The 26,246-nt window shown below is 42.6% G+C and overlaps 1 protein-coding gene across 1 annotated transcript; it reads left to right on the top strand.

Moving 5' to 3' along the window:
- The first annotated feature begins 853 nt into the window (after positions 1–853).
- Positions 854–18,759, top strand: LOC138492834 (E3 SUMO-protein ligase ZBED1-like). The gene is made up of 5 exons (XM_069620177.1): positions 854–1,204; positions 1,435–3,150; positions 5,083–5,143; positions 18,282–18,469; positions 18,568–18,759. The coding sequence occupies exons 1-5, from the start codon at positions 854–856 to the stop codon at positions 18,757–18,759; spliced, it is 2,508 nt and encodes an 835-aa protein (XP_069476278.1).
- The last annotated feature ends 7,487 nt before the right edge of the window (positions 18,760–26,246 follow it).

Genomic DNA, 26,246 nt, shown 5'->3' with positions numbered 1-26,246 from the left:
TTTGCATTCTGGGAGTCGACTTATAGCTGTGTTTGCAGACTTTGCTTGATCCCTGCGGCTGTCAGTTTCCTCCTGTATTATCACCTCAGTCATTGGCTTAACAATCATCTGTTCCACCCACTTCTTAGCTATGGCATTTCGCAGGCCGTGGGTAATTGGGCATGTAGTGTTTCACATCCATGCTGGGTGGCCATCTCTTTTGACTCTTGATTCAAGACACAAGATGGATATCCAGCAGGGATCTGAAACACTAAATGCACATTTGCCTATCCCAATTCCCAATCCTTCTTTGTCACTAGACTCACTACGGCATTCAGAGGCACGCACCTGTTGGAGTAGAGTAGACATTATAATGGAACAAAAAAAGGATCTCCACTTTTCTTTTTTACATTATAATGGAGACAAAAGAAATACAGCTGGTGGGTGGGGCTCGTTATATTATAGCCAGTAGCCACAGATTATTTAAGAGCCTTCAATCGGCGGCCCGGGCCCACCTACCTGTATGTATTTCTTTGTCTCACCCTTATGTATTCCATTTCCTGTCTGTGACGTGTAAAGTAAAATGTCACATCATCAGACATCACATGAGGTGTGTGTCAGTCTAAAAGCACTTGTACGGTTCTACTTAAAAGGAGAGGGGATTGACCTCACAGACTAATAACTTGAATCTATCAAAGTTAGTGACTTGTTGATGTTGAATAGTACTGTAACTGTACGATCACTGCCACAGACTGAATCAAAAGTCAATAAGGCTATTTTATTTCCAATTTCAGGGTCAAATAGTGAGGCAAATTTATACAAGTGCAGCTAGAGCAACTGTTAGGCGAAGTAGTGAAAACAACCAAATCCAACAATGATGGAAGAGGTAGATGAACACCATGACACTACCAACACCGCCGGCCCATCATGTGAGGAAATGCTGCTGTACCCTCCCGTGAAACGTAGAACTTCAGCAGTGTGGAACTACTTTGGCTACGCTAAAATCAGAGGAGAAATAAAAGAAGATGGCTTTCCCATTTGCCGTGCCTGTGCCAAAAAAATTTCAGCTAAGGGTGGAAACACATCTAATATGTTTACGCATCTTCGAGAGCATCATCCAGCCCTTTTTCTAGAAACCCAGCCGTCCATCAAAAGGAAACGACTTGCTCATCCTGCCACTTTCACTACTACAGCAGACTCCACAGAAGCATCATCCAGTACAAAGGTATTTTAAGTTTTAAACTTAACGTTCATCACCAAATAAAATCGTCATGATTAGGAGGGTAACATGTGCATTGCGCACTAGTGCAGTGCACTGCATCACACAGGCCCAGCTTGAACTGATGAGGTGCTGCTGCCTTGGCGCTGGTGTGTGGGGCTGTCCACATGTAGATGATTTTAACTTACCTACCTTAGTTTACTTTTGAGTTAATTTTTTTGCATTTGCATTTGCAGTGGTGCCGCCAATCCCCAGAAAACCTCACTCAATATACAATGGAAAAAATGTTTGAGAAGCAAAAGAAATATGACCGTACCTCTAAATCTGCACAACAAATGAATGCTGCTGTTGCTTTCTTCATTGCAAAAGATATGGTTCCCTATTACATAGTAGAAAGACCAGGTTTCAAGCATTTAGTAAACCAGCTGAATCCTAAATACGAACTTCCATCGCGAACATTTTTTTCTGGAAAAGAAATCCCAAAATTGTATTCAGCTTTGAGAAATGAAGTGCAGGAAGCTGTTGGCAGAGCCAGGTGGTTTGCAGCAACTACAGATCTTTGGACAAGCAATGGTGGCAAAGGGGAGCCATACATTAGCCTGACACTCCACCACATCTCATCAGAGTGGGTCATGCAGTCTCACTGCTTGGAGACACTGTATGTGCCCGAAGACCATACTGCAGAACACATAGCTGAAATATTTGAAGGCATGTTACAACAATGGCAGGTAGACATTAATAGACTTACATGTATTGGCACAGATAACGCCTCAAACATGAAGAAAGCATTTCAACAGGTACTTAAAGTACCACACTTAAGCTGCTTTGGCCACAACTTAAATTTAGGCATTCAAAAGTGTTTAAAAATTCAGCGCGTTGACACAGCAGTGAAAAGTTGCAGACGGCTGGTTGAGTCATTCAGCCGCAGCTGGAAGAAAAGACGAGAGCTAACCTTAAAACAAACTGATCTCAACGTTCCTAAACATTCCCTGATTCACGATGTAGTCACAAGGTGGGGCTCAACATACGACATGATAGAGCGCTTCACTGAGCAGCAGCAAGCGGTGTGTGCAGTTCTTGCGGCAGATAGAAATCTCTGGCATTTGATGCCAAAACAAAATGACATGACGAACCTTGAGGACATTTCATTAGTACTTGGATCAGTCCACATGTTCACAGATTCCCTTGCTAGTGGCACACGTGTCACCGCATCAGCAATCAGACCAATATTAAATCATTTATTGAATAATGTTCTGGTTTGTGCTCCCACTGATCGTCCACTAGCGAGAGAAATGAAAGAAACTATTGCAGCAGACCTGAGCAGTAGATACGAGGCACCTCAAACACGATTGTTGCTTGACATCTGTTCATTCCTGGATCCAAGGTTCAAAGAACACTTCCTCAGTAATGTGTCTGATACAACAGAAGCAATAAAAGAAAATGCTTTACAAGAAAAACACAGCCTGGAAGAAGGTGAGGATCAGGAATCAGATTTTACCACTGCCACCATGACAAGAAATGGGACCCCCCAAGGTAGTGAAGAACAACGGAGTGAGCAGCAGCTGCAAAGCCTTGGAGTTCCATCACCAACTCCAGTAGTAGCAAGCAAAAAAACAGTTGATGTTAATCCCAGAAAAGGACTACATGATTTACTGTGGGAAATCACAGAAAGTGTGAAACAGTCCACTTCTATGGCAGCAGACTCTGAACCAGAAGCAGCAATCATTGCTCAAGTCGAACACTACAAAGCTCTGCCAATTCTTCCGGGAAATGAGGATCCGCTCATTTGGTGGAAACAACATCAAAAGGAATTACCCATTCTGTCACACCTAGCCCAAAAATACCTGTGCATCCCAGCAACTAGTGTTCCTTCTGAACGTGTATTCAGTAGCAGTGGCTACATATTATCTCCTTTTAGGAGCAGACTATCTACAGAGCATGTAAACATGCTGGTATTTCTGCATCATAATTTGTGATTTTTTTTATTTTTCTAAAACAAAAGTGGTTTGTTTGCTGGTCACTCAGACTTGCGTTCTAATACCTAGAATTTTTTCAGACTTTGAGTAAGCAGATATATGATCTTTTTGACCGTTTTACCTTGGTAGTGTAGCTAAAACATAATTCAGCAAACCAAAAGTTTTGGCATAACCCCTGGGCACCCCTTCTCTGACCATCATTGTTCAGAAGGAACAAAACATATTGAATTTGCAAATTGGGCGTTCTTCCTTTTGTGATGGCAGGTAGACCTTGAAAAACAATAGTCTGGTCTGGGTGATTGCCCAGAGCTATGCCTGCAGTTGATTGATTTTTAAAACCTTCCAGCTATCCTACTTTGAGACCCTAGTGTCATCCATGTCTTGGCATCCTTCTTCTTTAATTAAACTTCTAAAAAGGTTGTATTGGTTTACAAAGTTAAATTGGACCTCCTGCTCCGTTGAGTTAAAACTAAAATAAATGTTTGTAAGAAGAACTAAGACAACTTCTTGGTGATGTTTTCTTGTTTGTGTATGGTGTCTTGTTGAAAATGTGACTTTTCCTGTCAAAATAATATTTAAGACAATGCTTATACACACGTGCGCGCTATACTGCGATAACCGCGGTATACCGTCATTTCAAATGAAGGTTATCATACCGTCAAAAAATCAATATCGTGACATCCCTAATCATAATCTTTATGAATCATTGGTAAGAAGTATATGTGTTGTCACACCCATATATGCGCGTTCCTCTTCATTAAGTAAACCTTCATTAAACCAATGTTGGCTCATCTTTTGGTTCAACATTTTCCATTCCAATTGTAGCTCTGATAGTGGGTTTTTATCTAGAACTAGATACCAATCTTTGTTGTTGAGATGTTTGTTCCCTTCTTTCACATAATCTGTCCTGTTCATGAGGGCAACTTTTCCCCCTTTGTCATTTTGGTGACTATGTCGGTGTTCTTTGCTAGTTTGTCTATTGCTTGCTTTTTGTTTAGCGTTAGATTGTGATGTACTCTTGCTTTCTTGTTGGTTAAGTAGTTGTGCCTAAACTCTTCACTGACTGCTTTCTGGAAGATATCCACTGCCTTTTTTTCTGCCACTACCAGCATGAATTTTGATTTTGGTTTCAGAGTTGTTTCTTCTGTTTGGTAAATGTCTATTGCTTGTTCTTCTATAAATCTTTTTCTTCATTAATATTCAACAGGTTGACTGTTTTTTCCACCAATTCTACTGATAAACCTGAAATTTCTTTTACTTCTTCTTGTTCTTTTGGTTTGAAAGATGTGTCCTCAAAGTATTTCTTCAATTTTAGCCTTCTATAAAATTTTAATGTATCCACCTGTGTGTGGAAGTACTCATTTATTTGTGGGGCTAAAGGCCAGTCCTTATTCAATGCTGTGGTTAAATCTGAATCAATTGAATAGTCTGAGAGGTTGAGGACCAGGTTTACCCGTTTACTTGTCTCTGGGATCGTGTTTGCATCCCTTTTAGATGTTCTCCTACATTTCTGTGATCCCCCCTTCTTTCCCCCTCTTTGTTTTGTCAAAGTATTTACATTTGTTGGCTTTCTTACTCCTCTATCGGTTGCATTCTGCTGCTGTGGGTTCTGTCTTGTGCTTTTCTTGTTCCCCGGAGTTCTTCTAAAAAAGGGCATTCCTTAATGGCTGTAGATGCACTGCGTATTTCTGTAGATGTATTGGATTTCTCTACAGGTCCCTTATCGCTTTCGATGGTGGTCTATTAGTCAGATGTTTCTGTTGGTGTTCTTAAGTCTGTTGTTTTTGGGACTTTAGATTTTGCTTTCCAATTGCTTCTTATGTGATATTTTCTTTGGAACGTATAGACTCTTCCATTTTTATAATCCATCTCATCACGAATAAACATTCTCTGTTTGCTTGTTTTAAGTTCTTTGGTGAAATTAGATATGTAATCGTCAAAAATCTGATCATCGTTAAGGTCAATTCTGGTAATTTTTTCTTTCCGTTGTCCTATCTCTGACTGTTTTCTCATGTGCTACTGCTGCCCGGTTTATAATTCTGATCATCCTTCCATTGGATGTTTTGGTTAAGAGTTCCTCCCAATCATTTAGCACTTCAATGTCCTCTTCTTAAAAAGAAGGAAAAATACATACTCTTAAGCCACGTTTTATTCTCCCAAACTCCAAGTACATCTTCATTGTTTTTGCTTCCCACCATTTTGATAGTTCCTTCTTGGAGGCTGTTTCTAGCTGTTCAAAGTGGCTTCTAATTGAGGTAGATGATTGTGGGGACGTATTGTCTTTGTGTGTTTGTCTGTGTCTGAGAAAGAGTTCTTCCGCTTCAGCATCCCTTTTGACAAATTCTTCTATCATTTTATATAAAAATAATGTTGTACCTCCAATATTATTTTGTTTCCTTAGCTTTCTGTACCTTGTGATGGGATTCTGCCTGGAAAATCCATGAAAACGTTTTGATTTGATTGATTTCGGTCAAAGTTAGGTCTTATTCCAGGGCGAGTCCTATCCTTTTGTTATTTTTTCCGTTGTCAGCATGCTTGGACCCATTCATTGTGACCGATGCAATTATATACAGTATTCCTTTCTCCAAACTGAGCCCTTCTGCAGTGCGCCAACTGTAAATATTTATGATATATCTTAGCAATTAATTTCACTGGTACATGATTACTCAACAGATGTATTCCTTTGGTTTTTCCAATACTTTTTTTCTTGTTTCCACATTACTTTTTTCTTTATAATATTGTATTCTGAATGCAGAAGTCAATTGCATCGTCATTGTTTTCACATTCATATGAGCATATTAATTTATGCACCTTTCACAAATCAATTATTACTTCATTGATTATTTTCACATTCAAGATTCTCCATGTGATTAGATTGTAAGTAATCCCAAACATATCTCTTCTCTCAACACGTGTTTCCCCATGGACTGGTTTCCATGGTTCATCAGGAGAGAATCTAACTGGAAAAAAATTCAAAATGACCAATGTATACTATAAGTCTTTTGTGCATTTTCTTAAATCAATTAGTGAGTATTCAATTATTTTTCCTGTATTTACCCTAATTTTACACATTCTCTTCTTTCTAAGCTTGTGTTCCTATATATTTTCTTTACATTAGTGATGTTTATTTTTTTATTTTTTATTTTGTCTGGTTAAAAAAATTCAACCTTTTAAAAATTATTAAACAATTCATCATTTTAAAATGTACAACTTAATGTTTTGTTAACAGATTAAATTCATTTCTTTCAGACATTACTTTCACAATAAGCAAAAAAACGTAATTTCACATGATTTGGTTAACATGTCAAGATTACAAATCAAACTTTGCCCTAATCAATACAATGTCAATACAGTGCAAAGTTTGACTCCAGATACCAATAGCCCCATCTAACGTCTCAAATAGCTGGTTGTCTAGTTTCAAAAAGCTTTGCTTGTTTACCCATTGATATTATCAAGAGAAGCGAAGGCAAAGTCTAATATATTGATTGTTGCTATTCTAACTGAGATTTTCTGTGTAGTGAATATCTCATGGCAAAGCTCCTCATTGGTTTTCACAGTACTCATTGTCAGCATACGTTGATAAAAGAAGCATGCGTTGTAAGGAGAAAACCTCACATCCAACAATAATACGGTGAAGAGTTTCTCTTGTGGTTTCCACCTTACAAAACCAACTATATCTCAATTAACTTTTAATTAAGCCTCTTCTGGCTAATGCATCATTTACCGGCCATAAATTGAGACAAAATCTTAGGATTTTTGTTCTAAATTGATACGAAGGGCATTTGACCAAATAATCTGCCACTTTTCGAAAATGTATTATGGCCAAATAGGTTCCTATTGAAATCCACAAGCAATAAACATCTCTCTTGTGTAGACCGCCAATCATGGTGATATAATTTTATCTTCGCTCTTGATGGGTTTAATAACAATCACTCAATCGAAATGTCAACTTCAGTGGTATTTCTAATGCTTATAAATGTAGGCAAGTACACTGAACCCAGTCAAGACAACTGCCCAAAGAAACACACAGTAGAAGTTATAACATACATTTATTTTATATACACACGGTAGGTAATATACTTATTTTAACTAACCAACGCACATAGGAATTAATAACAATACATTTCATAAGTGATTCCTTCAATAGTAGCTGCTTGCAGTTACAATTGTTACAGAGAACAACACTAATGACAGTTCTACCGTATTATCGGTACTACCTCGCACTCGCATTGATTTACAGATAAACAGTAATTTCATTCATTGAGTAAAATCCCAGCAGACAAATTATGTAGGAAGAAAAAGGATGGTTAAACACACTTGTGCGGTAGGAAGAAAAAGGATGGTTAAACACACTTGTGCAGTTTTGTACATTCTAGAAAAACCTTCTTATGGCTTCTAGTGCTTTTTGAAATCTAATACCTTACTAGCAAAATGTCAGTGTAGGAGTAAATACATAGGTTATAGGGACCCTGGAAAGGACAGCCTAAAGGACACACGCTGTTAAGCCTTTGCCTGAGGTATGGGTGGACACCCAAACACCTTGTAACTCACTCCAGTACACTGGAGCGGCTTTACTTTATTCATTTGTATTGTGCTCCATGAGAACCAGAGGATTAAAGGCGCAACAAGAAACAAATAACATGACAAACAAGAGAAGAGATGATAGATACCCAACCTCGATTATGCAGCAACAAATGCTATACCAGAGGAGATACCGGCAAAGTCTTCTTATTTGAATAGCAGTGTATTGATCTTCTTTCTGAAAATAGCAGTGGATCCGGTGGGATGGCATTCTATGCTTTGGGTGCAGCCATGAAGAATGCAGATCTCAGACTCTTCAGTTTAAGGTAAATTCTATGTTTAGCCCCACAGTACCTTAGGTTAGAAGAAATAAACAAAGCTGGATTTTCTCCTGTGCTGCAGCAGCAATGGACCCGGTCTCCTGATTCCTCGGTCTGGTGACGAAAGGAAGAAATCTGAATGGGATGTCACAGCAGCAGTCATGAGAGAGGACCTTCAGCGCAGATTTCATAGGTCTCTGCGGTTTTGGTGCCTTTTTATCAGCTCCAACAAAGGGTGATTAACGTCTGGTCGATTATATTAGATCCTAAAGTCCTGCACTCTGGAGTCTCTGAAGTCCTGCACTCTTGCTATGTGGTGCTGTGTTAGCACTTTGGGACCTATCAAGAATTGTTCATGCACTCAATTTACCAGCCACCCTGTGTATTGGTAGGACATTGCATGTAGCCTACTTTGCCCTATTGGCGGTCCATACCACATTCTTAGCTTAGTCACTTGATTCTATTGATAATGTATAACAGTATAGATATCCACCACAACATTAGCCCATTAGCCCACTTTGAATAGCCACTTTACTTCTGTGATAACATATTGACTGATTGTGAGGCTAACCTGTGCCTCTCTCGGGCACCCGTACCGTTGCGGTGGGCCCGTGGCCAACATTATCACTACGAGCTTTGCACCTAATGCGACATCCTTCATTAACCGGTTGCATTGCTGCCGTGTGAGTAATACTACGTTCCACCATAAGCATTTGCATTAGCACATGTGTCAATTACCAAACTGTTAGCCCACCCTTGCTTGCATACTGCATATGTTTGACTGTTTGCCTTTTTGTAATCTTCCTCCTTGTAATTTGTAAATGCTGTTTTGTAATCTGCTCCTGAGCCCCTGATGCTACATGCGGTCTACCTGCTTACTGCTACTCTATACATTACAGCGCTCATGCCCATAATGATCTGCATATGATATCTAGCCTTTGGTGTATCCAGTACTTAACCTGCTCTAGCCTATCGTACCCCCTTTACCACTTGACAACTGCATTCAACTCAGTGCCCTATCTTCCTGTGACTCTACACCCTTGCTCTATTGTGCCCAAATGAACCTGAAATAATTCCAGCTTATTGTCTCCCACTATAGATGACATGCAGTCAGTCTGCCACGCTACCTTTACCTACCTTACTACGCTGCTCTGCCATGTTGCCTTTACTTTTGTGATTCATACCTAGCCTAATGTGCCTAAAACAGAAATCTGTGTCCTAACTCTTGTGATGCATATCCTGTCCAGTGTGCCTTAACACCTCGATTCCTTCATAGCCAATAGTGCCATAACATTGGAATGACAGCATATGTGTGCCACAACATCAAGACTTGCTTTAAGCCTGCCTTAACATCTGTAATTCACATTTAGCATATGTTATTTCAACAAATTGAGAGTTGCAGCCATCCATTGTGTATCCTCTGTGCATCTCACCGCCCATCCGAACCTAGGTATATTTAACTTAACTCCCAGATAGCAAACCTAGTGAGTCCTAGATAAGCAAACCTAGTGAGTCCCCCTTCAACATGCACTCTCTCCCAACCAATACCTGCCCCACTAACTTTCCCTCATTGATCATTTGCCTAGGTGCATACACCGCCCTAACTCCAAAAAATCCCACCGACTGTGTCTCACACTACAAAAAACGAGTACCGTCATACAGCTCACCGAGATGGTCTCAAACCCAGCCCAGGCACTAGCATCCCCTGCCGACTAGAGGCTAGAAACGTTAGACTTCGCTCACGTCTCAGTAAAATATACGAACCTCTTGATCCATGCCGCCAATCAACAATAGAACCACCCACTACACTATCCATAAGACTAATAATACCTGAACTAATAATGACAACCTTGTCACTCAGATCACACGTACCTCCAACAATCAAGACCTATCTCCCTCACCTTCCACTATGACATCACCTGCCACTCCACTTAATGCAGCATTACTTGTATTTGTATTTATTTGTTTATAAACCGCTTTACACCAAAGCGCTGTACAACAGAACAACTTAATACATAAACATAAACAGTAACGGTAGAAGCAAATAACAATATGAATCAATCAACAAAACAGCAAGAAGAACAGTTAACTGAGGGGAATAGAGCGAGTAGTTGAATAGGGCGGGGTGGGGGGGCAGAGGTGAAGGGGAGTAGGAGGAGGGAAGGGGAAGGTGAGGGTAGCTTAGACTAATAAGGGAGGGGAGGGAGATGGTCAAGGGGGAAGGAAAAGGAGGGACATGCTAGGTCTCTTGTGGCACATGCCACTGACATTGCCAACCTAATACTGGCTAACAACCTTGATTTCCTAGCCATTACGGAGACCTGGCTGCATGATGCAGCTGGACCTCTGCTCTCCCTGGCTGTCCCGGATAACTACACCATAATCAGACAAGATAGAGAAAATACACGAGGCGGTGGAATTGCCATAATTTCTAAATCCAGCCTCTCAATGAGACTAGTCACTACCCAAATCACACTCTCCTGCAAAACCCTCACAGCAAAACTACCTCTCACTAACTCCCAGACACTAACCATTCACCTCATCTATAGGCCCCCCAGCCCTATTGGAACATTTGAATAGGACATCCATACTCTTCTCTAACAATCTTAAAACCACATCTCAATTGCTGGTCCTGGGAGATTTCAACCTGGGATTCAATGATCCATTATACAAGCATGCCACTGCCATTGCTAATACCTTATCTGAACTAGGCCTAGCCCAAAAAAAAAATCAGCAAACCCACCCACACCAAAGGGAGAACCCTCAACTGGGTGGCGGAACATAACTGCACCGCTAATATCACCTCCATTACTCCCTATACCTGGACAGACCACTTTCTCCTGTCCTTCTCACTTCTCACCACCAAACCGACCATGTCAACCACACCCATTGCTCCTCCGTGTCTAACAAGAAACAAAAAAAACATAACAAGGGACAAAGTATAACAATATTATGCTAACCACTCTAGATACCATTGCACCCCTCAAACTCAGACCGAGCACAACCTAAAGCACATCTTAACAAATGGTTCATGCCCCAACTCAAAGACCTCAGACTGCTAAAAAGGAGCTGTGAAAAGACTTGGAGACTTCTCCTTTCCACAACCAACAAAACTAAACTCACCGAAATCTCCTCTCAATACAAAAAAGAAATCTTCATTGCCAAACACAATTCCTACAATAAACGCATCTCTAGTGCCAACTCTAGCACTAAAGAACTGATTTCCATTCTTAAGTAACTTGAATCCCCCATCATTACCCTTGAAACCTGTACCAATGACAAAACATGGTGCTCTGACATACAAGAGGCCCTCTCTAACAAAGTGACCACCCTTCAAAATAAAATAGCTTAAAAAAAAAACAATCCCTTAACCTCCTTTCTAACCACAGTACCCCGAATGGCCTCCCAAAGGTAATAACAGCGAACTCACTTCAATTTCACCAAAATTTCCACTCTTGAGGCTGAGAAAGTTATTCTATAGCTCAAGCTGTCGAACTGCCAGTGAGACTTCTGCCCTCCCCAGCTCATAAAAGACGCTGCAAGAGATCTTGCCCCCTTCATAGCCAAATTTATTAATACCTCATTCACATCCGGCACAGTCCCATCCAACCTCAAACAATCATGGGTGCTCCCACTACTGAAAAAAAAAAATCGTTCAAGCCTCTCATTCCTATCAATTACCGCCCCATCACAACTGTGCCCTTCCTGCTCAAGATACTTGATGAAAAATATCTGGACTCTCACAAACTACTAGGTGCTCGCCAATCGGGCTTCCGCCCCAACACGGAACTCAGACTGCCCTCATTGATTTAAAGGCTCAGGTCGACGAATTGAGAGACAAAGGGAAAACAGCCTTCCTCCTACTTCTTGACCTCTCAGCTGCATTCAACCTTGTGGATCACAAGGTCCTATGTAGACACCTGGATTCAGCTGCCAACTTCTCACGTGAGGCCATACTATGGATTGAGTCCTTTTTAAGCGAAAGAACCATGAGGGTCTTCTCACCCTCCGCTGCAGCTGACCCGATCCCCAACACATGCACTGTCCCCCAAGGCTCCTGTGTCTCCCCCACTCTATACAACATATTTACTAAGCCCCTCTTTGATGATCTGGACCTTCTTGGTATCACCTACACTAATTATGCAGATGATACCCAGTTTCTCCTCCCACTTTCAGGGAATCATCAGGAGGATTTGGCTTTGGTCAATACGGTGTATCTCCTCATCCAGGCATGAATGGCTACTCATGGTCTATGCCTGAATGATGACAAAACAGAGTTTATCATACTTGGAACTCGCACCAACCTGAAAAAACGAAGACTGGATTACTCATCCTTCATCATTGACGGTAACCTCATCAAGGTGGCCAAGGAGGTAAAACACTTGGTTTTTACCTCGACTCCACCCTCTCTCTAGCCAAACAAGTAAACGCTTTGGCTTCTGCCACGGCCTACATTTGTAAGCCAATTTAGTACTCTTGTTCAGAGGAGAATTGCCTAGCATTTCGGTGCTGGACTGCCCAAGGGCAGGACAAAGACTGATATGTTTGGAATATTTCTTCTCTGTGAAAGATAGTGAGCTAAAGACTCTGGGTTAGTCTCTCGTAACCAGGACTAATGTCTGGCAGAGGGACTCCCAGGACCCCCCTTGTTAATTTGCATATTTAAGTAACTTTGGGTCTCACCCTAAGTTACTAGGGGAATCCAGACGTGGACCCCTTGCTCACTATTCTTAGAGAGGCACAGATCCACCCTACTGATGTAGTCCAACCAGACCGAAACACGTGTCTGGGGTTTCTGTTGGTACTCTTGTTCAGAGGAGAATTGCCTAGCATTTCGGTGCTGGACTGCCCCAGGGCAAGACAAAGACTTATATGTTTGGGATATTTCTTCTCTGTGAAAGATAGTGAGCTAAAGACTCTAGGTAAGTCTCTCGTAACCAGGACTAATGTCTGGCAGAGGGACTCCCAGGACCCCCCTTGTTAATTTGCATATTTAAGTAACTTTGGGTCTCACCCTAAGTTACCAGGGGAATCCAGACGTGGACCCCTTGCTCACTATTCTTAGAGAGGCACAGATCCACCCTACTGATGAGGTCCAACCAGACCGAAACACGTGTCTGGGGTTTCTGTTGGTACTCTTGTTCAGAGGAGAATTGCCTAGCATTTCGGTGCTGGACTGCCCCAGGGCAGGACAAAGACTGATATGTTTGGGATATTTCTTCTCTGTGAAAGATAGTGAGCTAAAGACTCTGGGTAAGTCTCTCGTAACCAGGGCTAATGTCTGGCAGAGGGACTCCCAGGACCCCCCTTGTTAATTAGCATATTTAAGTAACTTTGGGTCTCACCCTAAGTTACTAGGGGAATCCAGACGTGGACCCCTTGCTCACTATTCTTAGAGAGGCACAGATCCACCCTACTGATGAGGTCCAACCAGACCGAAACACGTGTCTGGGGTTTCTGTTGGTACTCTTGTTCAGAGGAGAATTGCCTAGCATTTCGGTGCTGGACTGCCCCAGGGCAGGACAAAGACTGATATGTTTGGGATATTTCTTCTCTGTGAAAGATAGTGAGCTAAAGACTCTGGGTAAGTCTCTCGTAACCAGGGCTAATGTCTGGCAGAGGGACTCCCAGGGCCCCCCTTGTTAATTTGCATATTTAAGTAACTTTGGGTCTCACCCTAAGTTACTAGGGGAATCCAGACGTGGACCCCTTGCTCACTATTCTTAGAGAGGCACAGATCCACCCTACTGATGAGATCCAACCAGACCGAAACACGTGTCTGGGGTTTCTGTTGGTACTCTTGTTCAGAGGAGAATTGCCTAGCATTTAGGTGCTGGACTGCCCCAGGGCAGGACAAAGACTGATATGTTTGGGATATTTCTTCTCTGTGAAAGATAGTGAGCTAAAGACTCTGGGTAAGTCTCTTGTAACCAGGACTAATGTCTGGCAGAGGGTCTCCCAGGACCCCCCTTGTTAATTTGCATATTTAAGTAACTTTGGGTCTCGCCCTAAGTTACCAGGGGAATCCAGACGTGGACCCCTTGCTCACTATTCTTAGAGAGGCACAGATCCACCCTACTGATGAGGTCCAACCAGACCGAAACACGTGTCTGGGGTTTCTGTTGGTACTCTTGTTCAGAGGAGAATTGCCTAGCATTTCGGTGCTGGACTGCCCCAGGGCAGGACAAAGACTGATATGTTTGGGATATTTCTTCTCTGTGAAAGATAGTGAGCTAAAGACTCTGGGTAAGTCTCTCGTAACCAGGGCTAATGTCTGGCAGAGGGACTCCCAGGACCCCCTTGTTAATTTGCATATTTAAGTAACTTCGGGTCTCACCCTAAGTTACTAGGGGAATCCAGACGTGGACCCCTTGCTCACTATTCTTAGAGAGGCACAGATCCACCCTACTGATTAGGTCCAACCAGACCGAAACACGTGTCTGGGGTTTCTGTTGGTACTCTTGTTCAGAGGAGAATTGCCTAGCATTTCGGTGCTGGACTGCCCCAGGGCAGGACAAAGACTGATATGTTTGGGATATTTCTTCTCTGTGAAAGATAGTGAGCTAAAGACTCTGGGTAAGTCTCTTGTAACCAAGACTAATGTCTGGCAGAGGGACTCCCAGGACCCCCCTTGTTAATTTGCATATTTAAGTAACTTTGGGTCTCACCCTAAGTTACCAGGGGAATCCAGACGTGGACCCCTTGCTCACTATTCTTAGAGAGGCACAGATCCACCCTACTGATGAGGTCCAACCAGACCGAAACACGTGTCTGGGGTTTCTGTTGGTACTCTTGTTCAGAGGAGAATTGCCTAGCATTTCGGTGCTGGACTGCCCCAGGGCAGGACAAAGACTGATATGTTTGGGATATTTCTTCTCTGTGAAAGATAGTGAGCTAAAGACTCTGGGTAAGTCTCTCGTAACCAGGGCTAATGTCTGGCAGAGGGACTCCCAGGACCCCCCTTGTTAATTTGCATTTTTAAGTAACTTCGGGTCTCACCCTAAGTTACTAGGGGAATCCAGACGTGGACCCCTTGCTCACTATTCTTAGAGAGGCACAGATCCACCCTACTGATGAGGTCCAACCAGACCGAAACACGTGTCTGGGGTTTCTGTTGGTACTCTTGTTCAGAGGAGAATTGCCTAGCATTTCGGTGCTGGACTGCCCCAGGGCAGGACAAAGACTGATATGTTTGGGATATTTCTTCTCTGTGAAAGATAGTGAGCTAAAGACTCTGGGTAAGTCTCTTGTAACCAGGACTAATGTCTGGCAGAGGGACTCCCAGGACCCCCCTTGTTAATAAGCTAATTAGATTGGCCAAACCCTTCCTCTTGGACAACAATTGCATTACCTTGGCAAGAGCCCTGATCCTATCTCGTCTAAACTACTGCAATGCATTCTACATTGGGGCCAACAAAGCTACTATCCAAAAAATCCAAATCCTTCAAAACAACGTCCTAAGAGCAGCTCTTGGCGTGCCCAAAAGTTCACACATCTCCGCGTTAAGGCATCAAAACAATTGGCTCTCTACCCTTAACAACATTCAACTAAAAACAGCCTCCCTTACACACAAGGCTCTGAACGATGCTGCCCCAGCTATCCCACCAACAGATTGCAAAGAAGATCCTCCACTAGACCCTCAAGACTTATCAATACCAACTGCATCGCCATCCCCAGATTTAGGCTCGTCAAGGTGGATGGAAATAGCTTCTAAGTCAAAGCTGCCCAATATGGAACTCCCTACCACACAACATTAGAGAAGACCAATCTTACCCTAAGTTCCGACAAAGCTACATCAACTGGCTCAAGTCGAATGACATCTAACCGCCCCCCTCCACCTATCCCTGGTCTGGATCTTACTCCAGTACCACCTCCCTCCACTTCCACTTCTATATATGTTGACATGTATCACGCCTATTCGCTTTTACTGGTACCATGTAAGATACTGTAACCAACTTGTATATATTGTATATCTTTCATTGTGTAATCGCCATTTATACTGTTATGCTAAATATGTAACCTGTCAAGCATGCTTCACATTTTCTGTAACTACTGCGCCTTGCTACCCATGGGTCTGGTGCGCATTACAAATGAATAAACTAAACTAAACTAAACTGGTGATGGGACTTAGATTTTATTTATTGTATTGATTTTATTGTTCATTTATAACGCTCTTAATACCAGCGAGTGGTTTTTAAGCGCGGGATCGGAATTTGAACCTGTGTTGCGCCGCCTTCCATGACAAACGTGTTGCCCCTGAGCTATCCTTCCTCCCCTCATAAGAGGGATTGCGCCTCTGGAGGTCCAGCTGGAGGTCAATGTTCTGGACAGATCCAGCCTTGCTAAGACACTGCACTGCAAATGGGTCGTAAGTCTCCTGGTATTTGCTGTTTGCAGCCCTGGAGGTCACAGCACCTCGGGGTATGGCTAAATCTGGATTTTGTCTTAGAGCTGGTTGGTCCCATCAGCCAAAGGGAAGGAGTCCTCTTCGGAGCACCCCTGTCGATAAGAAAACGGGGTCAGGACAGCAGTGGTTGTGTCATGGTTACTGGAAGGGTCTGCAGGCGCCTCTGGCATATTCAGCTTTGGATCTTCTGTTCCAGTGGTCAGCTTGCCTTCTACCTCCGGAACCTCACCTTACATTCGGTTTTCCCACTCACTCCTCTGCAAACTCTCTTAGCATTTTCCAGAAAGAGGCGGGTGGCTGTCCAATTAGTGGGAATTGGTTCAATTTAGGTACTCTGGCAGACCCAGGGCAGGGGAGTGTTAAACTCCTCCCCACTTCCTGCCTTTACAGACACATTGTAGCCTAGGCAAGGACACCCCAGTGTTCCCGCCAAAGACAAAACACTCACAGACCCCGCCCCTCTAAGAATGGACGAAGACAGGCTAACAAAGGACAACCACATGAGAAATGGCAAAAAAGCAATGCTCCAATATCTTAGAACATAGGTGACCCTATTGTGCATAACCGGGTTTGTGAACACCGTCTGTGGTAAAAATAGGACAATAGTTGTTAGAACACGTCCACTGTCACCAGCCATAACTGTAGGGTTGTCACTGTGACTAGAAAGTCCCATGAGCACAGAGAAAGGGAATTCTAGGTGTCCCCTTAGCACTCCACATAAGGTGGTGTGTGCCAATCTGTCATAAGTACAAGTTTTAGGAAAGATACAAAGCATCACTTTTTCCTTAAGCACAGTAGTTTTAGGGAAATAAGACATAAAAAGTAGAACCCAAAGGGTTCCCAGCAAAACTGCACAAAGGGTGCTCTGTGCTTCAAAAGTGTAACACAGATGTCTTTAAAAATATATGGAGGAAAGCAGACGCCATAGAAGGTAAAACAAAAGAACAGAGGTCCCAAAAGTCAGAGCAAATAAGAATGAAAGAGGGGGTGGAAAGGCTCCTGTCGTTCAGGATGGAAAGAAAAATGTCCAGAAGTCCAGCAAAATGTGCAGGGGGTCTCACTGGGAGAGAGGATTAAGCATAAAAATTATAAATATCCCTAACAGACATTCTCCTAAAAGACATGCTTCTACGACACATGCTCCTACCATAAACACTCTCACAGCACACACTGTAATGACACACATTCCTACGCTGCACCCGCCTATAACAAGTGCTCCTACAACACACACTCCTGTGATCTATAATTTGACATTTTATTCATTTACTTGCGCGACAGGTGGCAGTAAAGTCGTTTACTGTGGGGAGACTAACGGCATGTTAAGGCACTGATGATTTCCATTGTTTCTATTGTTTAGACAAAACCCTACTACTCTGAACTGCAGACTTCCACTACTTAACCTCAATCTAGCGCTGCATCGCTACGTGGCAGTAAAGTGGTTTACTGTGGCCTGCTGGGGTCGGTTGTGGTAGGGGTGGAGCACCTCTTCGCTCATAAAGAATTTGAATTGGGAAGCAGAGCCTGAAGTTGGAATTTTCTCCTTTTTGACCGACAGCAAGTGCCCTGTTACTTGTATTTGATGAAAGTCATAAAATGACAGCCATAAGTAAGACATGCCAACTAAGTAGTTCTGACCGAGTGGCTAGCAAGCATGTTACGGCAACTAGCAACTTAAGAAAAATAAAAAAATGAAATTGCAAACAAAACCTGTGACCACGGCTATTGCCAACAGCGTTAAGGAGAGAAGAAAGGTCTGTGTTCACCTACTCAGGGCATAATTACCTCTTTTTTGAAACCCCATCAAGTCCCCGTGGTGGGCTCTGACCATTTGTAAGAGGTTTTCCATTTACCTACCGCAGATATTACAAATTCAGCGGACATGCCTGAATCAGAACCTATTGACAACAATTCCTTGCTAAATGTATGCCTCAGTCTCCAAAAAGAAGCTGTAATTGATCCACAGAGTGATATGAGAGCTGTGCAGACGGAAGATGTGGCAGACACAATTACCACCACTCTTGAGAATGTATCCAAATCTCCGGACCTGGTGAGAATAACTGAAGGTGCTTATGCCTCTTCCCCTGCACGCAGTTTGTCTATTTCCTCAATTGATTCCTCCGATGATGTAAATTATTCTAATTCAAGAACATGGTGATGTTGAAAGCAATTCTTGCACTCTGTAATAACTTGCATAAAGAGCAGCAGATCCTCAAAAATGGTCTTGCATGTGTGGTTGACACTGGTTTGGAACTCAGCAATGTTACTGATGTTCTGCAGTTGCTGCACAAGAAGAGTTACAAGTTACAACAAGCTCAGCATTGCATTCTTAAATTATAAGTGTGTGATATACTAATCCTGCACTTAAATTGGACTCAGAGTTGGAATTACAGGACGTGGAGGAAAATGCAAATGGCAATTCCCGTGAGGAGAAGACACTTCCTTGCTGCTGCTGCTGTATTTTGTCAACGCGCGCTGGGAGTTCTAAGAACTCGCGCATTTCGCATTTCCATCTCGCCTGCTCGCTCGCTTTCAGGAGGAGGAGGAGCGCTGTGCCGTCACGTGACTGATCACCTGACCTATCCAGGCACATAAAACAGAGCTCAGCATACCCTTGCGGCGTTAAGCCCGACAGGCGTAAAGGCCAACGGCTGTTGAGCGGCTGTTTGGCGCTGGTGGCGCAATAATCAGGGAGACTGCGGAGGAACTACCTCTTTGATCCCTTCTGAGCGCCCACTCCCTCTGTGCAGTGCACACAGGCCACATATTGAGTACTTTAGGTGGTTCCAGCTAGTCTAACACCATTCAGTCTCTCCATGGCTACACAACTGCAAAAGGCAGTCAGCAACATACATTCCAACGATACAGTCGCAATCACATCGACCATGCTGATCTCCTTCATAGATCGTGTGACAACATGGGACACATGCAGATGGGGAACTTCAATAAAATGTGTTCGCCAATACGTGACAAACAAAATGGCGGTGGTACAGGAGAAAGTACCTCAAGTACACCTCACGTCAAGCCAAGAGGTCCAACATTTAACATGGACCCCTCCAGTAAATCGAGAAATGAGAATTTAAAGTCTACAACATTACAATCTTCTCAGGAATAACCTATTACCACGGCCGCTACCTCGACGCTGGCAAAAGATCCCAATTTGGAGAATTCAAACAGTTCACATTTAAGTCTGTCAGACAAAACCAGCACTGAGTCAAAACCAAGTTTGTCCTCAGCAGCTGCAATGCAGATCTACAATAATGTTCTAGCAGCCTCGTCTGCGGCACTCCTTCCGTTTTTGAAAATGTATGAGTCACTCCACGAGGCCTACAAAGACCAGACGTCACTCATAACAACTCTAAAAGAAAAAATGGATAAATTCGACTCTGTGACACACTTCCTGCAACTACGGTCGACACAAGAAGCAGAACAAACATTAAGATGGCAAGAGCGCCTAAGTGACCTCGCAGCGCGTCACCACTGCCAGAATGACTCTTTAGCCGACGGTTTGCTTGAAGCCGTAAAATGGATGAGACATTCAGCCATGATGAACCCAAGCATAGAAACTACAAAGCTTCAAGTGCCCTCACGATCAAGCAAAGATCCTCACAACCAGCAAGTTCAAACACAGAATACAAATGCAAATGTTTTAATTTCGAACAACACTGATGCAGCTAGTGAATCTTCAACTACGACCGGCCAGCAAGAAGTTAGAGTCCAGGTCGTGCAACCCCCCGAGTGTGGTTCTGTGTCTTTCCCGAACGAACAAGCAATCTGTTTCAATCCAAAACTGACTTCCAAAATATCTACAGCCTCATTTGGAATCTTCGAAGGTCCGGCAAAATCACTAAAGGTTTCCACGAGGCAAGTTCAAACAACCCAGAAACCGAAAGGCAGGCAGTCAGAGCCTGGGAAAAAATTGCCAGACCCTGAAAAACATGTACAGCATTCAAAGTCACAGAAATTCATCAGAAACGTAACACACGACTGTAGAGTTGGCTTATTCGAAAGAGCTGAACAGCCAAAAATTGATGACCAAAAAATTGTTCAGGAAGTCACAAACCACAGTAGAGGAGGCCGTCATGTCTCACCGACAAGCAAGAGACAAAGAGTTGACGCAGACCGTGAAAGTCCCATGAGCAAGTCACCGGGATCAGCAATCGATATATCCAACTTTTCTACTTACTCTGATGAAGGCACAGCCGATCGCTTAATCGTCCCTTCCAATATGGCCACCGATGACATCCAACATGAATCCTCGCATAGGCTAAATCCAAGAGCGGGACAGGAGGCAACCTATGACAATAGGTGGACAAAGCCTGAGGACTGTCTAAATCTGCCTATATGCCTTAACCCAAAAAATCCCCGACAGCATGAAAAAAAGCAGGTCCGATACTCATCAAAAGCATCCACATCTTCGAGATCTGGAGCTAACTCGCTAATCTGCAAATTGAAACTACAAAATCTACATCGAGAAGACCATGATTTGAACCTGAACCGCAAAAACGTACTGAAACTATTTTCTTGCATTCCATCCCTCAGAACGATTTTGTCGGAGGACATTCAAATAGTTGAGTATGCTTCTGAAAAGTGTTGTGACCAGGTACTGCTACACATTTCCTCAGGATCAGTTCGAAATACAATTCTGAATGCACTAGAGGAATTGTTAACATTTGGGTTCGACATATCGGTGGAACCAACGAGCTTCAGGTCCGACATCGAAATGTCCAATACAAAAGACACCTTTCAAGGGACCCAAGAACAACAACGTGCTGAGCTTCGTAGAGAAATGGCAATCTCAGTAACCTCATGTACAAATCTTAATCATCCAGTGAAAAATGGCAGCCACACCAACATCTCTGATCGACGTTAGCCATCAATCAGCAGTAAAAAGTGTACTCGTGAATTTATTTCATGGAATACTAGAGGATTCACTCACCTATTCAACAAATTTGAGGCTGACCTGGAAAGGGTCTTTGTCATTTGTCTTCAGGAGACATGGTTGTGCAAGCCACCGTCGAGGGACGGATTCCAGACTTTATTAAATCCTGCAATAAAAAATGTAAAGGGGCGACCCTCTTCTGGTCTGGTCATTATGATCAAAATAAACACCAGGTGGCGCCTTGTTGATTCCTCCAGTCCTAATCCGTTCGTACAAAGTGCACTGCTCCAAACTACAGACGAAGACCAAGAAACAAGGAAACCCCTGCTTATTATAAATAGTTACTGGAATCCGGCAAAAATAAGCACCAAAAAATTCATAGACTCAATAACAACCTGCATTGATCAGACATTGCTAAACTACAAGAATCTATCAATAATCTGTGCAGGCGACTTAAACTGCTCCTGGTTCAAATTCGATCATGCAACCAAGCAGTTCAAATTATCATCATACGATGAAGTAAAAAGTCGGGAGTCCAAATGGAGGCAGGCGCTATGCAATAGAAATTGCAATATGGTAAATGGACAAGTTCCGGGCGACAAACCACCCCAAAAAACCTGGTCATCCCCATACGCCCAATCAATAATTGATTACTTTTGGGTATCAAAAAGTTTCTTTGAAAGTGACATAAGACTATCAATAAGCTCAATGTCAAGTAGTGATCACAATCTGCTTCGGTTGGCCTGTATGGTAGAATGGACGATTGAGCAAAGAAAACACGATCTCGTAATTTCCGTAAACAGTGGCGGAAACCGGCTGAAGATGGATAGACCAACGATTGAGAAAATAAGCCAGAAATTACGGCGGACCTCTGAACAGTCTGTAAACTACGCACCGTTACTATTTGATTTCATCACAGTCAAATCTGTTGATCGTACAATGGGCTCCAAATATAAACACCTCTCATCTTCAATCCTGACACAAGCAAAACAAGTTATGAGACGAGATATAAGAACCCTAAAGAAGTCCCACAAATCGGACAGCGACACAAATGCAATCAACAACGCCATACGCATACGTCGCCAAAAATACCGTAACTGGCTAAAATCGCAAAAATCGATAATTGAGCAAGATCAAGCTGAGTACCTGATGAGGCATTTAGTCCAAAAGAATTCCCGAGAAATCTGGGCAATTTTGAACGCAGGAAACTCGAAGCACCAGTCACTACCATCGAACGAGATTGATGCCGACTCATGGGAACAGCATTATGGCAACATCTTTTGTAAAACAGCTAATGAGGACGCTATAAAACCTGCACAAGAGACAATATCTTGGGAACCTCGAATAACAGGACTAGACATAAGACTCGCCATACGATCCCTGAAAAATTCCCACGCAGCAGGCCCAGATTTAATATCAAACATGATGTTGAAAAAGAACGAGGAGCAATGGGCAATCTTCATCGAACTATTATTCGCCCGTGTGCTTACATCAGCAACGATACCTGACTCCTGGCGGGACGCAATCATAGTGCCAATCTACAAAAAGGGCAATCGGGCAGATCCAATCAACTATCGCCCGATTGCCCTGCTGGACACTATAGGTAAAATCTTTGCATCTTTTTTACGTCAAAGGCTGGCTGCGTGGTCTATGTCAGAACAAATCCCTGATATCCGGCAAACAGGTTTTACCAAAGGCGTGGGGGTGGAGGTGAACCTGTTGCTCCTAAACATTCTCAAATTAGAAAGCCAAAAGGCAAAGACAAGACTATTTCTCGCCTTCATAGATCTGAGGGGTGCTTTCGACAGTGTAAACCGAAACAAACTGTGGCAAAAACTGGCAAATTGGAACTGTCCAAGAAACCTCATCGAGCCAATTAGAGCACTATATACGCAAACCACCGTCAGCATAAGACTAAACAACGAAGGCACCCTATCCAAGCGGATACCAACCAGCATAGGTGTGAAACAGGGATGCCCATTAGCTACTGAACTCTTTAAATTGTTTATTTCTGACATCCCTGCTCATCACAAAGATGTGCGATGTTTTCCACCAAAACTGAATAACATCGAAGTAGGATGCATAATATATGCTGATGATGTGGTTTTCTGGACAGAACCGAGATAGGCTTGCAACGCCAATTAACAAACCTTCATGACTACCTGCACAAAAATGACCTGGAGCTAAATATTGAAAAAACTAAGATCATTATTATTAGCCAAAATCGTCCGAAAAGACAAAAAATCTTCAAGTGGAAAATCGATGACATCTGTCTTGAAACAATCAATTCAATCAGATATTTGGGAATCATCTTTAACAACTCAGTCCATGAACATCACTGGAAAGTTGACATGGTCAATCGTATGACTCAATTTGGCATTCAGGGACAGTTGCTGAACAAAATGTTTGGCAAGTTCACTTTAACACCGGTCTTGATTTTCTATACCCAAAAGGTAGTTCCAGCAATCACCTTTGGATCAGAATCCGGTTGGAACATAGATGTCTCGTTTTGGCAAAAATTGGAAGGAATCTTCTGGCGGCGTGTTCTGAAGCTTCCAACCTACACATCAATGACCCAAATCAGATACGAACTTTCACTGAATTCTTTACATTCGCATGTAATGTGGAAGTCCTTAACAGTAATGCGAAAGATGAATTTGTCTCCGACAGCCCCTGCATTCCAAATTTTCTCTGCGACAAGTAACACAGGGAATTCGAAACTTCTCGATGAGTGGAAGCAAATCATGCTGAGAATCTTAGCCACTGCTGATCTCAACCTGAACGATCTACTAGAGAGACCACAACTAGCAAAAAAAAAGTTCGAACAATGGTGCTGGATTTCGAACAATGATTCACGTCTCTTGAAACCGACCACCTTAGACGTTGGAGTTGGGGCACTTAAGCTAAATGTTACAAGCAACTACCTAAAACACTGCCCGTCACGACATCATCGTGAGCAGTTCCTAAGGTTTCGTTTAAATGCCATAAAAACGAAAGAAATGATGTGGAGTCGTCACTTTAAAGAAGTGAGTAACAATATATGTCGTTTCTGTCACAGTGAAACCGAAACTTCTGAACATCTCCTCACTAGATGCAAAGATACCACCGCCAAACGGATGACGCATCTGGGAGACTTCATTCCTGTGGACTGTATTAGTCGAGATTGGTGGTCATATGCGGCAGCCGGACACTGTATAAAATTAAGCTGTGCCGTAGTTGACTACTTGGACTCTCTACGTCTCGACACAAACTTTATTTGAAACAACGTTTCATCCAGGATTTTCAGAAGTGGCTCGAGCGGACGGTAATAGTCTGATGGACCTTTGCTTGTTTTGGAGAAGTCCTCTTCTCTTTTTCTTCTTCTTCCTTCTTTTTGGATACATAGGACCACATTGTAATAAAAGTCTGATGTCACAATGCTTGCATTGAGACATGTCAGACTGGTGTTTCAATAAAAGAAAAAAATTATAATACTTAACAAGCAACTAAGTCATGTACAACACAAGCATAGGAAAGCGAAAGGGCAGAGATGTGTACAACACAAGCATAGGAAAGCGAAAGGGCAGAGATCGGAAAACTTTGTCAAGATGCCAGTTAGTGAGAGCAAGAAAACTTTAACGCTACACTCACAACCATTGGCTAAACCCAGATCACATGGCTTGGTATGCCGGGAGACAGCTGACCGGTTTGTTATTGATTCAGCTGCGGTTTTATCTACAGCTTTAGAGAGTGTTCCGTGCCAGGCTTCTAATGGAATAGAGTCTTGGCTTAACTCTTTGAATTGTATACTGGAAACACAATGGGGCACTAAATTCCTTACAGAATCAGTCAAAATTAGGGCAAATCAGGCATCTGCGCTTACTCCTTTTCTGAATCACCATAATATCTAGTTGTATCCCCAATCTGAAAGTGAGGTTAATTGGGCAAATGGGCACTTTATCTTTCCTATCATTGCAGAGTTAATTATGTCTCACCCTAATTCATTTAATTGTAGGGGCTATAATGTTGAAAGAAATCAGTTCCTTATTCGAAACAGCAACGGAAACTTATGGAGACTCTAATTAATGTTACTTCTTCTGACAGACATTTGCTCAGAGGCTCTTGGCAATACTCAAGGTTTTAGTACTTTTACTAGTAATATGAGAGGTCAAGACTATTTACTGGCTACTGACTTTTTCCCGTTACCGGAAACCTGGATGACTGATAGCCTTGATGGGTAGCAGATCTTCCAGACATTTGCTAAAAAGATAACGTGGGTGGCCCGTCTGGTAGATTGATTATTGGGGTAAAGAATCATAACCTTGCAATGGAATATAAACCTTCAGTTGAGTTCAAAATTATAATGTAATTGCAGTAGTGATTAATTTGGATATAAATTCAAGCATACAACAAATATTGTTAATTAACTTATATAACCATCCTGGTAACACTCAAAATAGGCGCAGAGGCGCCGATTGATGACTGGCACATTGTTAATCCTTTAGGCCATTTTGTAATTGTGGGTGATCCAGGGCGCAAAATTCACATTGAATAAGCAAGAGCTAAAAGTGGCTCCTATGTATCTAGCATCAACTTCCACATAAGATTGAAACATATAATGTCCATTATTTATGATTCCTTATGTTTTAAATGTCTTATAGATGTGTCCTTATGTTTATTTATAGATTGTCCCAAAGGAACTTGTTTAAATTCACATATGTGGGTTTATTTGGCATCAGTTGGCCGGGGGAGCCAAATGTAGCTCCTAGTAGCTGTTGGGAACAAGCTAACCACGCTCTTCTAGGCTACAATCAGGAGCTAAATAGCTCCCCTCAATTTCAAACCCTGGAGATCTCAACGATCAGCGTGTCCCCGCTTTCGACGATCTTGATGAGCTTGAGCGGTATAATCTAATAAATAATCGTCACATCATCACGGCTATGACAGTATTAGAAGAATTGGTTTA

Source organism: Ambystoma mexicanum, chromosome 10 (assembly GCF_040938575.1).
Source record: "Ambystoma mexicanum isolate Mex_15411 chromosome 10, UKY_AmexF1_1, whole genome shotgun sequence".
NCBI lineage: Eukaryota > Metazoa > Chordata > Amphibia > Caudata > Ambystomatidae > Ambystoma > Ambystoma mexicanum.
The sequence above is the reverse complement of the archived record's forward strand: the minus strand, read 5'-3'. Positions and strand labels throughout refer to the sequence as shown.